The sequence below is a fragment of the Saccopteryx leptura genome, chromosome 5, assembly GCF_036850995.1.
Source record: "Saccopteryx leptura isolate mSacLep1 chromosome 5, mSacLep1_pri_phased_curated, whole genome shotgun sequence".
Classification (NCBI taxonomy): Eukaryota; Metazoa; Chordata; class Mammalia; order Chiroptera; family Emballonuridae; genus Saccopteryx; species Saccopteryx leptura.
This window is the reverse complement of record NC_089507.1, coordinates 210783374-210797294: the sequence shown is the minus strand read 5'-3', so window position 1 is coordinate 210797294 and position 13921 is coordinate 210783374. Positions and strand designations below refer to the sequence as shown.

At 45.2% G+C, this 13921-nt stretch overlaps 1 protein-coding gene across 6 annotated transcripts in view; it reads left to right on the top strand.

Moving 5' to 3' along the window:
• Positions 1-13921, top strand: part of MANBAL (mannosidase beta like) — a 31565-nt gene that overhangs the window by 1201 nt on the left and 16443 nt on the right. For 4 of the 6 annotated variants that reach the window (XM_066387866.1, XM_066387865.1, XM_066387860.1 and 1 more), the window contains exon 2: positions 12327-12535. In XM_066387866.1, coding sequence (XP_066243963.1) covers positions 12386-12535 — 150 coding nt within the window. In that variant the 5' untranslated portion in view covers positions 12327-12385. Of the gene's footprint in view, positions 1-4371; positions 4502-12326; positions 12536-13921 lie in introns of all 6 variants that reach the window. The other 2 variants (XM_066387863.1, XM_066387864.1) reach the window with 2 other exon arrangements.

Genomic DNA, 13921 nt, shown 5'->3' with positions numbered 1-13921 from the left:
AGTTATTATTAACTAGAGTATGTGCTTTATTCAGATTGGCTCAGGGTTTTGTACTTTTTCTGTTCTAGGATCCCATCCAGGATGCCATATTGTTTAGTGGTCATGTCTTATTAGGCACCGCTGGGCTATGCTAGTTTCTCAGACTTTACTTGTTCTAGGTAAACTTGACCATTTTGCTTAATGAGTAGTCAGATATTTTATAAAATGACTCATTTGGGATTTGTCTGGTGGTTTTCTCATGATTAGATTGGCATTCTGAGTTATGGGGAGGAAGACCACAGGTAAGGTGCTGTACTCATCATATCACATCAAGGGCACATACCAGCAAACATGTTTCCACTGTTGATGCTAATCTGATCACTAGCTTGAGACAGTCAAGCTCTTCTGTAGTTGGTCCTTTTCACTTGGCTCCTGTATCCCTTTGACATACCCCAATCAATGTTTTGTTCTGTTGACCACTTTCTTACTTTCTGCTCCAAGCTTATCTTGTATATTTTCTGCCTCAGCCCTAGAATTAAACATTTCTCCAAGGAGTCGTGATTCTTTTCATTGGAGAATGGTGTTAGACACCAAGATCTGGGTGCTGCGTGTTCTCATTGCTTTTGGGATACTCATGCTTCTAAGGCCAGGCGTGGCCAACAGTTTTTGCCCCCGGGCCAGATTAGAAAGAAAACTTTTTTCACGGGCCAGACGAAATATTAAAATTAAAAAATGTTAACTACAGAAACTATTCGTTTAAGTAAACAAAATTTTGTTATGTAATTTGTTTATAAATACATGTGAGTGAAAAAAAATTTTAATATACAATATTATTTTAATAAAAATATAATTACAGCCTGACCAGGCGGTGGTGCAGTGGATAGAGCATTGGACTGGGATGCGGAGGACCCGGGTTCAAGACCCGAGGTTGCCAACTTGTGCACAGGCTCATCTGGTTAGAGCAAAAACTCACCACCTTGGACCCAAGGTCGCTGGCTCGAGCAAGGGGTTACTCAATCTGCTGTAGCCCCACGGTCAAGGCACATATGAGAAAGCATTCAATGAACAACTAAAGTGTCGCAATGCGCAACGAAAAACTAATGATTGATACTTCTCATCTCCGTTCCTGTCTGTCTGTCCTGTCTATCCCTCTCACTGACTCTCTCTCTGTCTCTGTAAATAAATAAATAAATAAATAATCTTAAAAAAAAAAAAAAATATATATATATATAATTACAGCCTGACCAGGTGGTGGCGCAGTGGATAGAGTGTCAGATTGGAATGCTGAGGACCCAAGTTTGAGACCCCGAGGTCGCCAGTTTGAGTGCGGGCTCATCTGGTTTGAGCAAAAGTTCACAAGCTTGGACCCAAGGTCGCTGGCTCGAGCAAGGGCTTACTCGGTCTGCTGAAGGTCTGCGGTCAATGCACATATGAGAAAGCAATCAATGAACAACTAAGGGGTCGCAAGGAAAAACTAATGATTGATGCTTCTCATCTCTCCGTTCCTATTTGTCTATCCCTCTCTCTGACTCTCTCTCTCTGTCTCTGTAAAATAAATAAATAAATAATTACATACCATATAAATATCCAAACTGTATCACAATCAATCAAAACAATATTTAATTAATAGAATGAGCTTGAAGGGCTTATATCGCAAATAAAACAATTATTTTGTTTTACAAACAGCCTGGACCCGTTTTCAGTTATCTACTGCAGCTATTGTCTATGCTACAGTGCCACTTGATTCAGCACACTTGATCACAAAAATAACGAATTGTTTGACCTTAGGTGCGCATTGGCAAACTCCGCCTAAAAGGAATGAGAGTTTCACATCGCTGCAAAAACTGTCAAACAGTTCATATCCAGTACAGTCGAGTACAAAAGCTGTAAATCTTTATAATGGAATTTTTAAAAAAAATAAGTATCACGAATCCATTCAACCAATTATTGGAAGTTAACCCTAGATTAGTCACACATGGAATTCTTTTCCGAGTATCACTATCTTCTTCAATATTTCTATTTCCAATAATCAACGACACTTCTGCTTCTGAGTAGCTGAGATTTTAAAGTAGCGGACAATATTAAAAATTTAATCGCGGGCCGCATAAACTCATTATGCGGGCCGTATGTTGGCCATGCCTGTTCTAGGCCCTCTCAGTGGACAAGGCAAGAAATATATGTGTGTATCTAACCTCTCACTCTCTCTCTCTCTCTCTCTCTCTCTACACACACACACACACACACACACACTCACACACACACACACACACACCTGTGTGACGTCTATAAGTATTTTTATATGTAGCCACCTGTATCTGTTAAGCTAAGCATGAGTTCATACTGATATCTGCAACTCTTATTCATTCCATGTGGGTCATTCTAGTCTCTGGCCTATCTGGAACCTTGCACTCCAGTTGCAACAAATCTAGCTTTTCCATCTCCCATTCATTTACTTATTTGTTCAATTCCAGTATACATATATAGTGGCTTCAGATTTGTTAAACCATAACCCATGGGAATGACTTAATCAACTAGAGTACAGCACACTGGTTGGTATAGTTCCTTTTGCCTTTAGTCTTACAGACTACTTATTTCCAAAGTTTCCAAGGTCAGTACCTGATTCTCCCTACCCCTTCAGTGACGTTGTGAGATTGAGAACATCACAGTCTGCATTCCATCTTGAGATACCCTGACCTGCTAAGTGACTTTTAAAAAATATTTGCACATATTAAAGTTTACTCTTTGTGCTGCAGAGTTCTATGGATTTTGACAAATGCTTAATGTCCTGTATTCACCATTACAGTATCATACAAAATAGTTTCACCTTCAGACATTATTTTTAACTTCCTTTCAGATTTTATCTCAGCAGTACTGTTGGCTCTCTCTTTAAAAAAAAAAAAAAAAAAAATATATATATAGCCTGACCTGTGGTGGTACTGTGGATAAAGCGTCGACCTGTAACGCTGAGGTTGCTGGTTTGAAACCCTGGGCTTGCATGGTCAAGGCACATATGGGAGTTGATGCTTCCTGCTCCTCCCCCTTCTCTCTCTCTCTCTCTCTCTCTCTCTCTCTCTCTCTCTCTCCTCTCTCTCAAATGAATAAGTGAATCTTAAAAAAAAAAAAAGCAACAAGCAAGCAATGAACAACTAAAATGAAGCAACTATGAGTTGATACTTCTCGCTCCCACCTCCCCTCTCTGTAAAATCAGTAAATAAAATTAAAAAAATATATATATATATAACCTGAGAACTTACCACCTCCACTGCTATCACCCTGGTGCCAGTGTGACTGTTTGACTATTACAGTAGCCTCCTAACTGGTCTCCCTGTCCTCTATTGCCTGTGCTCAACACAATAGCCAGAGGGATCATTTAAAGATGGGTCAGAGCATGCCACCATCATCATTATCATCATCGCTAAAAAAAACTTCCAGTGGCTTCTCTTTCACTGAGCGGAAAAGCCAAAGTCCTTACAATGGCCTATTGACCCTACACAGCTTGCTTCCTCTACTGTTCGTGATCATACAGTTCATTCCTGCCTCCAGACCTTATTATCCCTTACTGTTCCTTCATCCTGGGGGACCCTAACAATATTTTCATGACATGTTCCTTTGCTTTCTTGCTTTTTGTTGAAATATCACCTCAGTCCCCATATCAAGTAGCACTTCTTCCCCCCTTCTTGTATTTTCTCGTAATACCCACCCCTGACATTACATTGTATGTGTATATGTGTGAATGCCACTGATTGGATGAAGAACTCCGTGGCAGGAACTAGAACAATGTTTACATATAGTAGGTATTCAATAAATATTTGTCCAATGAATAAATGCCTCTGACTACTAGTGTCTGGCATTCAGGGATGACCTCAGGGGGTCTAGTAACCTTATGAAATTATTTGCCTTGTTTGGTAATAAGTGGGTATACACTTTTTATTAAATTCTCGTAGGGGTGTGAGATTTCTACTTTGCTTTTAAGCAAGTCTGAGCACCGCAGGATATTCCGCTCTTCCCTGACTCACTGGCAGAGCCTAAGCAATCCTGTTGGCTCCTCCTCATTGTTAAATGAGGCAGTAAATTGAGGCATCTGCTCTTGCTTTAAAGGTGGAAAACAGGCATAGGCTTCATCATTTACCAAATATTTGAGGCAGGCCCTGGAATAAGCGCCTGCTGTCCAGGAGCATATAGTGGAGCAAGTAAAAAACATTATACTCAGTGTGGTATTTCACAAACGAGAACTACGTTTTCGATTTTGACCCAGAACATTTATATTTGGATGCAGATGGGTATGACTGAAAAAGAGCTTCAGGACCCAATACTCACCCTTACTGATGTGATATTTTCTATTGTTGTTTATTGAGAGTGCTGGCTAACAACGTTAAAATGTGGTGGTTACAGCTTTGGAAATGGTTTCCATGGCTCACTAATGGGCCACAGCCTGCAGTTTGAAAACCATTGACCTAGTAAGTGCTCCCGGGTCTGGAAGAGCCGGCCAGTCTGAATCCTGCCTCTCCCTCTTCTCAGGCAAGTAATCCCTGGCTGGGCAGTGTAGCCAGGATGGTTTCCTCATCCTGGTTAGTGATGCCTGCCTCCCACAGTGGTTGTGAAGTGAACGAGATGAGTGTGAGCTTCTGGAGAAGGATTTGTTCACTGCTGCTGCGGTGACGGTGCTGGGGGGGTGGGGCGGGGGCGGGGAACGTCGAAGCCTGTCTCAGGGAGCCCGAGGTAACGCCTCCTAGTTGGGAGCTGAAGGATGAGTAGGACTCTTGTGACTTCTGTAATCATGAAAGGAAAACCCAGAAATGCTGGCCGGCAGGTTGGGAAGTAAAGTGCAGGGCTGCAGAGAAAATTAGGAATTCTAAAGCATGACAATGTGTATAGAGCGTTTTATGTTTTCCAGAACTTTTTTACAACCACCCTCTGGTTATACCTGCACTGTCCAATATGGTGGTCCTCTAGCCACATGAACTATTGATCTTTAAATTCATTAAAGTTAAATAAAATTAAAATTTAGTTTCTCAGTAGCCAAATTTATGTGCTCCGAAGCCACATGTTGCTGGTGGCGACCATATTGGCACAAGTAGAGAACATTGTCATCCTTGCAGAAAGCGCTATTGGACAGCGCTTCATTAGACCCTGTGAAAGTCTTGTGAAGGAAGTTCATAGGGGCATGCCTTTTTCTTTTAAATTATATTCATTGTTTCAGTATTATTCCAGAATTTAAAACTGGGACCTTTCTTCACTTGAACAGCAACTATTTACATTTTCCTATGGCCTCTTTTGATCTTTAGCCAAAGAAATTACAGTTTACACATAGTTGCAATCACAGTGTTTATATAATTGTTTTCTTTTCAATGAAGGTTACTTTGCAAAGACTTTCCCTTGACCTGCTGCTCAAGATTTATACTTGCCATTTTAGTGAAGGGCAATAAGCCACCGGAGTGCCATAATTGGGTTAACTGTTTTTTTCTATTGTTGGACACTTTACTAGCTTCCTGTTTTTCAGTATTATGAATAGCACTGCCATGAACTTTTTTTATACCTGAAGCCTTTTCTTCTCTTGAATTGTTTCCTTACTGTAAATTCTAGGAAGTGAGTTGTTCAGCCAAAGGATATAATCACTTTTATGACTCTTGTTATGTATTGCCTAATTGCCATTATATAAAAAAAAATGCATTCTAGCTTTGAATAGATATTATTGTTGTTTGGCTCATGAGAACATCCAGTCTCCAGGAGGTCAAGAGATCAGCCCAAAGTGGAGCCAGTTGCTGGAGGAGGCAGGGTTTGTGCCCCTTATTCCTGACTCCAGGCCCCAAGTTTTTATTGTACTACAAATATTCCCAGTAGTGTTGTTGCTGGTAACACTAATAAATCTAAATATCAATAAACCAAGCAGGCTTGTTACAGCCTTAAGCATAAAGTTTGGGGCTGAAAGGCATTTTTTTCCCCCAAAAAAAGTTTATTTAGAAAGTCACAGACGTAGAAAAAGTGAGCCAGAGATGTGAGCTCGGAAAACAAGTTACAGAGGCAAGAGAAGGGCCTTTGGAGCTTAGGAGAGAGAGGGGAGGAGAATGTGCCTGGGGAAGGGGAAGGGGAAGGGGAAGGCGAGGGAGGGAGAGAGAGAGAGAGAGAGAGAGAGAGCCCCTGAAGTCATTTTTTAAAATGTGTATTTATAAGGTGCAACTGAAGAAATGAGAGCGCTTTCTTCCGCCTTGTTCCACACGTGGCGTAGGATATGGAGCCCTGTTGGGGCTGGGGTTCCCTCCAGGGACGCTGTTCTCTCAGCTGCCTCGGAATTCACTGCAGGGCCAGTTTCTGAGCCACCCCCAGAAGTCTGCCTGGTGTCTTAGCATCATACCTTGTATTTGACCAAAAATGGTATTCCTGAGCTGGCGGGCCCCACCTGATTCACCACGCTTGGATCCAGATGATGTTGGGTTATTTCCAGAAGTCAAATCCTTCCTGGGAGGGTGATGGTCTGCCAGCTCTGAGGACTTTGAAACTAAAAAAAAAAAAGGGGTGTGTGGGGGAGGGGAGCCTCAGGCTTTGAAGGCTGTTTCTAAAGTTGTGTGAAGATGTAGCCACCTTGTTGGCAGGGGCACAGGACCCTCCTAAGTGACCAGGTTGAAAAAGAAACAATATACGTTTGCGTAAGTCCCAATCTGTTTAGTTGGAAGGTCATTTTTGTTATCGTTAGTCACTCCTCCTTCATGCTGGGAAAGTGTTGCAAAGGAGCCAGAGTGGAGGACGGTCTTAGGATGGTCTCTAGCGAGAGCTCTGCCATCGAAATACAGTGCCAGCCACGGGTGCGACTTTCATTTTCTAGTGCCACATTTAAAAAGTAAAACATAAAATTATTATTATTTTTTTGTGTGTGTATTTTTCTGAAGCTGGAAACGGGGAAAGACAGTCAGACAGACTCCCGCATGCGCCCGACCGGGATCCACCTGGCATGCCCACCAGGGGCAGACGCTCTGCCCACCAGGGGGCGATGCTCTGCTCCTCCAGGGCGTCGCTCTGCCGCGACCAGAGCCACTCTAGCGCCTGGGGCAGAGGCCAAGGAGCCATCCCCAGCGCCCGGGCCATCTTTGCTCCAATGGAGCCTTGGCTGCGGGAGGGGAAGAGAGAGACAGAGAGGAAGGAGGGGGAGGGTGGAGAAGCAAATGGGCGCTTCTCCTGTGTGCCCTGGCCGGGAATCGAACCCGGGTCCCCCGCACGCCACGCCGACGCTCTACCGCTGAGCCAACCGGCCAGGGCCATAAAATTATTTTTTTTTGTGATAAAGGATACATAACATAAAATTTACTATTATAACTATTTTTAAGTGTACAATTCAGTGGCATTCAGAATGTTGTATAGCCACCACCTCACCATCTGTTTCCAGAACGTTTTTTTATCATGCCACACTGAAATTCTGTGTCCATTACACATTAATTCCCCACTCCCATCCTTTAACCTGGTAACCTGTGTTCTAGTTTCTATCTCTATGAATTTGCCTCCTTTAGGTACTTCATGTAAGCAGAATGAATGATATTGACCTTTCATGTCTGATTTATTACGCTTAGCATGTTTTCAGGGTCCACCCATATATCAGGATTTTGTTCCTTTTTATAGCTGAATATTCCTTTGTATGATTTTACCACATTTTGTATATCCATTCATCTGTTGCTAGACTCTTGACTGTTTCCATCTTTTGGCTGTTACGAATAGTGCAGCTGTGAACATTGATATGAAGGTATCTGTCCGAGTCCCTGCTTTCACTTCTCTTGGGTACATACCTAGGAGCGGAATTGTAGATCACGTGGTAATTCTGCATTTAACTTTTTCAGACACTGCCAGACTTTTCCAGTTTGTCTTTTCATTCTCTTGATAGTGTCCTCTCATGCACAAAAGTGTTTCTTATGAAGTTCACTTTATTTTTCTCTTTTCTTGCCTGTGCTTTTTTTTTTTTTTTGTATTTTTCTGAAGCTGGAAATGGGGAGAGACAGTCAGACAGACTCCCGCATGCGCCCGACCGGGATCCACCCGGCACGCCCACCAGGGGCAACGCTCTGCCCACCAGGGGGCGATGTTCTGCCCCTCCGGGGCATCGCTCTGCCTCGACCAGAGCCACTCTAGCGCCTGGGGCAGAGGCCAAGGAGCCATCCCCAGCGCCCGGGCCATCTTTGCTCCAATGGACCTTTGGCTGCGGGAGGGGAAGAGAGAGACAGAGAGGAAGGAGGGGGAGGGGGATGGAGAAGCAAATGGGCGCTTCTCCTGTGTGCCCTGGCCGGGAATCGAACCCGGGTCCCCCGCACGCCAGGCCGACGCTCTACCGCTGAGCCAACCGGCCAGGGCTTGCCTGTGCTTTTTGTGTCACATCCAAGAAATCATTTCCCAACCCAATGTCACAAAGAGTTCCCCCATGTTTTCTTCCATAAGTTTTGTATTTTCCGCTTTAAGATCTTTGACCCATTTTGAGTTAATTTTTGTATATGAGGTGAGGTAGAAGTCCAGCATCAGTCTTTTGCATATGGATATCCAGTTTTCCCAGCACCATTTGTTGAAAAGACTGCTCTTCCCCATTGAATAGCCTTGTGACCTTGCTTGGAAATGAACTGGCTTATGTATTTCTGGGCTTGCTGTTCTAGGCCATTGGCCTGGATCCTTACGCCAGTACCACACTGGTTTTGTTCTTTGTTTTTTTTTTAAATTTCTAGATTATTGGTTTATTGTAAAAGGATATGATTCAGAAAGAGCCAGGAATTGTGGACAAAAAACAAATATATATAAGAAATATATTTGGTCCTCTGAATGACCAAATATGTATTTCATATAAATCACAATCTAGCATGTGTTTGAAGAGTTCTTTTTTGTTTTTTTTAAATAAATAAATTTTTATTAGTTTTAATGGGGTGACATCAATAAATCAGGGTACATATATTCAAAGAAAACATGTCCAGGTTATCTTGTCATTCAATTATGTTGCATACCCATCACCCAAATTCAGATTGTCTTCCGTCACCCTCTATCTAGTTTTCTTTGTGCCCCTCCCCCTCCCCCTCTCCCTCCTTCCCTCCCCCTGCCCCCTGTAACCACCACACTCTTGTCCATGTCTCTTAGTCTCGTTTTTATGTCCCACCAATGTGTGGAATCCTGCAGTTCTTGTTTTTTTCTGATTTACTTATTTTACTCTATATAATGTTATCAAGATCCCACCATTTTGTTGTAAGTGATCCGATGTCATCATTTCTTATGGCTGAATAGTATACCATGGTGTATATGTGCCACATCTTCTTTATTCAGTCTTCTATTTTTTTTTTTTTACAGTGATTAAAGCCTTTAAGCAAACTCTTGGCCAGTACAGCAAGAATCCATAAAAGAGTAGTGTCCTTAACAAGTTCACCAAGTCCAAGTTGGCCCCAACACCATGCCAAGTCCCTGATAAATGCAACCCAACCCCAGTTCAGTCTGTTAGGAGCTGTCCCAAAGAGGAGGAGTCCAGGAAAAGTCCACATCCAGGAAAAGTCCGCATGGCACTGGAATTGTTGTCACAATTCTATACTTTGCTACTCATGTCCAAGTCCCAATGACCGCTGCTTCTAGCTGGTAATGATTCAGGTAGATTGGAAAAGCCATCTGCAGCATGTGTGGAGATGGAGCTTCTGTTCTCCTCTGCCTGGAGAGATGAGACCAGGTTGCTTTTCCCTGGAGCTCTGCGACTGTGGCTTGGTAAAGAGAACCTTGGGATACACTAAGCTGGGTGGCAAAGGTAGATTCATACTAGAAGTTGGCAGAAGGGAGAAAGAGAGCTCTAAATTAGGAGTAGGTCCCAGCCTGAGATATGAGTGGGGCATTGAGGTAGGAGGAATAAAGGAAACACTATATATTAAAGCAGCAGAAAATAGGACTATCAACACCCACAACAGAGATCTTCGAGGGAAGAATAAAAAACCTGACTATTCAGGCAAGACATAGTTAAGTGGCCCTTGTGCAAATGAGATCAGTTTACTGCTTCTTGGAAGAAATACCCTAGGCTCATCCACAGTGTCGTAGATGGGGCTGACGGCCCTGGGCCCCTTCCACACTGTTTTGATTATTGCAACTTTGTAATAAGTTTTGAAATCAGAAAGTGAATCCTTCAATCTGGTTCTTTTTTTCCCCTCAAGATCAGGTGAAATTAATAATGTAATTAATTTTTTTTTTTTTTTTTTGCATTTTTCTGAAGCTGGAAACAGGGAGAGACAGTCAGACAGACTCCCGCATGCGCCCAACCGGGATCCACCCGGCACGCCCACCATGGGGTGACGCTCTGCCCACCAGGGGGCGATGCTCTGCCCATCCTGGGCGTCGCCATGTGCGACCAGAGCCACTCTAGCGCCTGGGGCAGAGGCCACAGCCATCCCCAGCGCCCGGGCCATCTTTGCTCCAATGGAGCCTTGGCTGCGGGAGGGGAAGAGAGAGACAGAGAGGAAGGCGCGGCGGAGGGGTGGAGAAGCAAATGGGCGCTTCTCCTGTGTGCCCTGGCCGGGAATCGAACCCGGGTCCTCCGCACGCTAGGCCGACGCTCTACCGCTGAGCCAACCGGCCAGGGCCAATAATGTAATTAATTTAACTCAGTATATAATTTCAACGTGTAATCAGAATGTGTTATTAATGAGATATTGTACATTCCCATGTTCATACTGTCTTCTGAATGGAATGTGTATTTAACAGCCCTTCTCAGCTTGGATTACATGTGTGTCATCTCTCAGTAGCCACATGTGACTCTTGGCCATCATATTAGACAGCTCAGATTTAGCAAAAAATTGCATTGTGGCACAGATCTCTGAAAACACAAAAGGCTTTGGAGTTAGGTGGGCCCCGTTCCAAAGTAATTTTGCCTCTTTTTTGTTGAGGTGGCAGAAGGGAACCACTTGTGGGTGCCGTGGTAGAGGGGAGCAGTTCAGCCATACCTGGGTGGGGGGGGCAATAAGAGACATACTGGGGAGGTGGCACTTGAGCTCAGGCGCGGTGGTGGACTGAGGGCATCACTAAGCAGTCACTGAGTGGGAGAGGGCGTCCCTGGCAGCGTAGGGCGCTTTGGTGGAGGTCCAGGACTGTGGAAGAGCCAGTGCTCTTGGAGGATTACAGGCAGTTCTTTCAGCTCCACTGCGGTATCATGAGACGGGGGCCCTGGTGAAAGGAGAGGCTCCAGAGGTGGGCTGACGCCAGACCTGCCACCGCTGCCCGTCACCTGTGTTCCCAGCATCTCTTATTTGAGTTATTGGATATAGTCTCCTCACTGGTCTCTGTGTCTGCTCTGACCCCTCCCGCCCCCGTTAGTGTAGTCAAGTCATGTTACTTCTCTGCTCAGAACTCCTGTGGCTTTACGTTTCACTCAATTAAATCAGAAGCAGGAGGGTCCTGCAAGGTCAGCTCCCCCTCCTCTCTGACCTTCCCTCCTTCTTCCTTCCCTCCTTCCTTTCTCCTTCCCTCCTTCTCTCCTTCCTCCCTCCCTCCCTCCTCCCTCTTTCCCTGCCTCCCTCCTTCCTCCCTCCCTCCTCCTTCCTCCCTTTTCCTTCCCTCCCTCCTTCCCTCCCTCCTTCCCTCCCTCTTTCCCTCCCTCCTTCCCTCCTTCCTCCTTCCCTTCCTTCTTTCCTCCCTCCTCCTTCCCTCCCTCCTCCTTCCTTCTCTCCTTCTTCCCTCCCTCCTTCCCTCCTGAGCCCCTGCCTCTGGCCATTTTGGACTCATGTCTCTGCCCCTGCTTTGTTCTCTGCCTGCCCTGTGTTCCCTGAGCTGTTCTGAGGGCTCACTCTCACACTTCCTGTCTCTGTCGCTTGCTTCCCCCTCTCCTTCAGAGAGCACTTACTGTCACTCTATACAAAATAAAATAACACCTTTCTTAAGTGTTTTTCAAAGCAGTAGTAACTAGCTGGCGTTTCATATCATGCGTTCTCTCCTGCCTCTGTCCTGAGATGTAGGCCTCAAGAGAACAGGATGTTTTGCACCCTCTTCAGTGCTTGTCGATTAAGTATTTGTTAAATGAATGACTGGACGGATAAATGAACACGTAAGTGAAACCTGAAACGTAGCAGGCCTTCAGTAAATATATGTCAATTTGAGATTTTTGTTTAAGTGTTTGCATTTACTTATTTTTCTAACTTATAATTGGAAAAATTTCAAACCAACCAAAAAATTTAAAAGAATGGTTCAATAACTATCCATATATCCTCCAGTTAGATTCAAGAATTGTGAAGATTTCACCACAGTTGCTTTATATATTCTTGCCTCTGTGTGTGTGTGTGTGTGTGTGTGTGTGTGTGTGTGCGTGCGTACAGCGGGACCGTTTGGAAGTTAGTTGTAGAAACATGACACTTACGCTTTACGTTTAGAAGTGGGCGCTGGAGAGCGGTGAGTCCGAGGAGACCTCCGCCAGCGGGCAGCCGAGGCCATGGCGTCCGACCTGGACTTCTCACCGCCCGAGGTGCCGGAGCCCACGTTCCTGGAGAACCTGCTCCGGTACGGACTCTTCCTGGGGGCCATCTTCCAGCTCATCTGCGTGTTGGCCATCATCATACCTGTCCCCAAGTCCCGCGAGGCGGTGAGTCCTTCCCTGTGAGCCTCAGCTCCCCAGGCTCGGGTCTGATTACTAAAAACAGAGATCCAGCAATAGGGACCAGCAGGGACTGTGTTGGGTTTCCTTGATACAGTGTGTCCCCAGATTCCTGCCTGGTGGCATTGAGCCGTGTGATTAACTCTTTATTTGTCCACACGTGCATTAGGCAGGTTTTTATTTAGTACCTACTACATGTCACACGGCGCTGAAAGATGTGGCACCTGCCCTCAATGAGCTTCTAGTCCTTGGGGGAGGGGCAGATGTGAAACAAATACATGTTTCTTGAGAAGCATAGGACACTGAGGGTGTGGGACAAGGGGGCGGACCTAGGGGCTGGGCTGTTTCTCCTCCCCCGGAGAGCGGAGATGCACACTCCATCCGCCACTGCCAGCACCCGCACTTTCCTCGTGACACCGCTTGTTGGCGAAAGGTCACCGTCCTCTACAATGTCCACACCCAGGATTTGGCTGGCTGCTTCTCTGTGGTGTCATCTGCCGTGTTTCTCTGTTCCCTGTGCTTCCTATCGATAGGAAAGTTGATCTAGAGGCTTGATTCCCTGTGTATCAGGTGATTTGGAGAGAACATCTCGCAGCCAGGGCTGCGTACTTCCTGTCATACGGCATCAACAGGCAGGTGCTGTCTAGTTGTTACACGGTTAGAGATTCTAGGATTGATCAGTGGGTTCAGATGGTGTTAGCTGATCCCTCTGTCACAAAATCCCCTTCAGTCTTTCAGCCACGTCGTTATAGCATCTACTGATGACCATTGCTTGGGTCCGTTGTTTCCTTCTCCCTTTATTAGCTGGAATTCTTCAGTGAAGACCTTTTTCTCACTGTGTGGTCACTCTGAAATGCTGGTCATACTGACAGGCAGAATTAATGCTTGGTTCTTTCTCTAGTAATTTTTAGACTAGTGAGTTTGGGCTTAAGCAGCCTCCCATTTTAACCAGCGAAGGTTTGGTTTTCATGTTGTTGTTTTTTAGTGAGAGAGACAGAGAGAGAGACAGAGAGAGGGACAGATAGGGATGGACAGACAGGAAGGAGAGAGATGAGAAGCATCAATTCTTCATTATTGCGGCACTTTAGTTGTTCATTGATTGCTTTCTCACACATGCCTTGACCTGGGGGCTGCAGCAGAGCGAGTGACCCCTTGCCCAAGTCAGTGACCTTGGGCTCAAGCCAGCGACCTTGGGCTTAAGCCAGTGACCATGGAGTCATGTGTATGATCCCATGCTCAAGCCAGCAACCCTGTGCTCAAACTGGTGAGCCCGCGCTCAAGCCAGCGACCTCCATGTTTCTCACCCGGGTCCTCTGTGTTCCAGGCTGACGCTTTATTCACTGTGCCACTGCCTGGTAAGGCTGGTTTTCATGT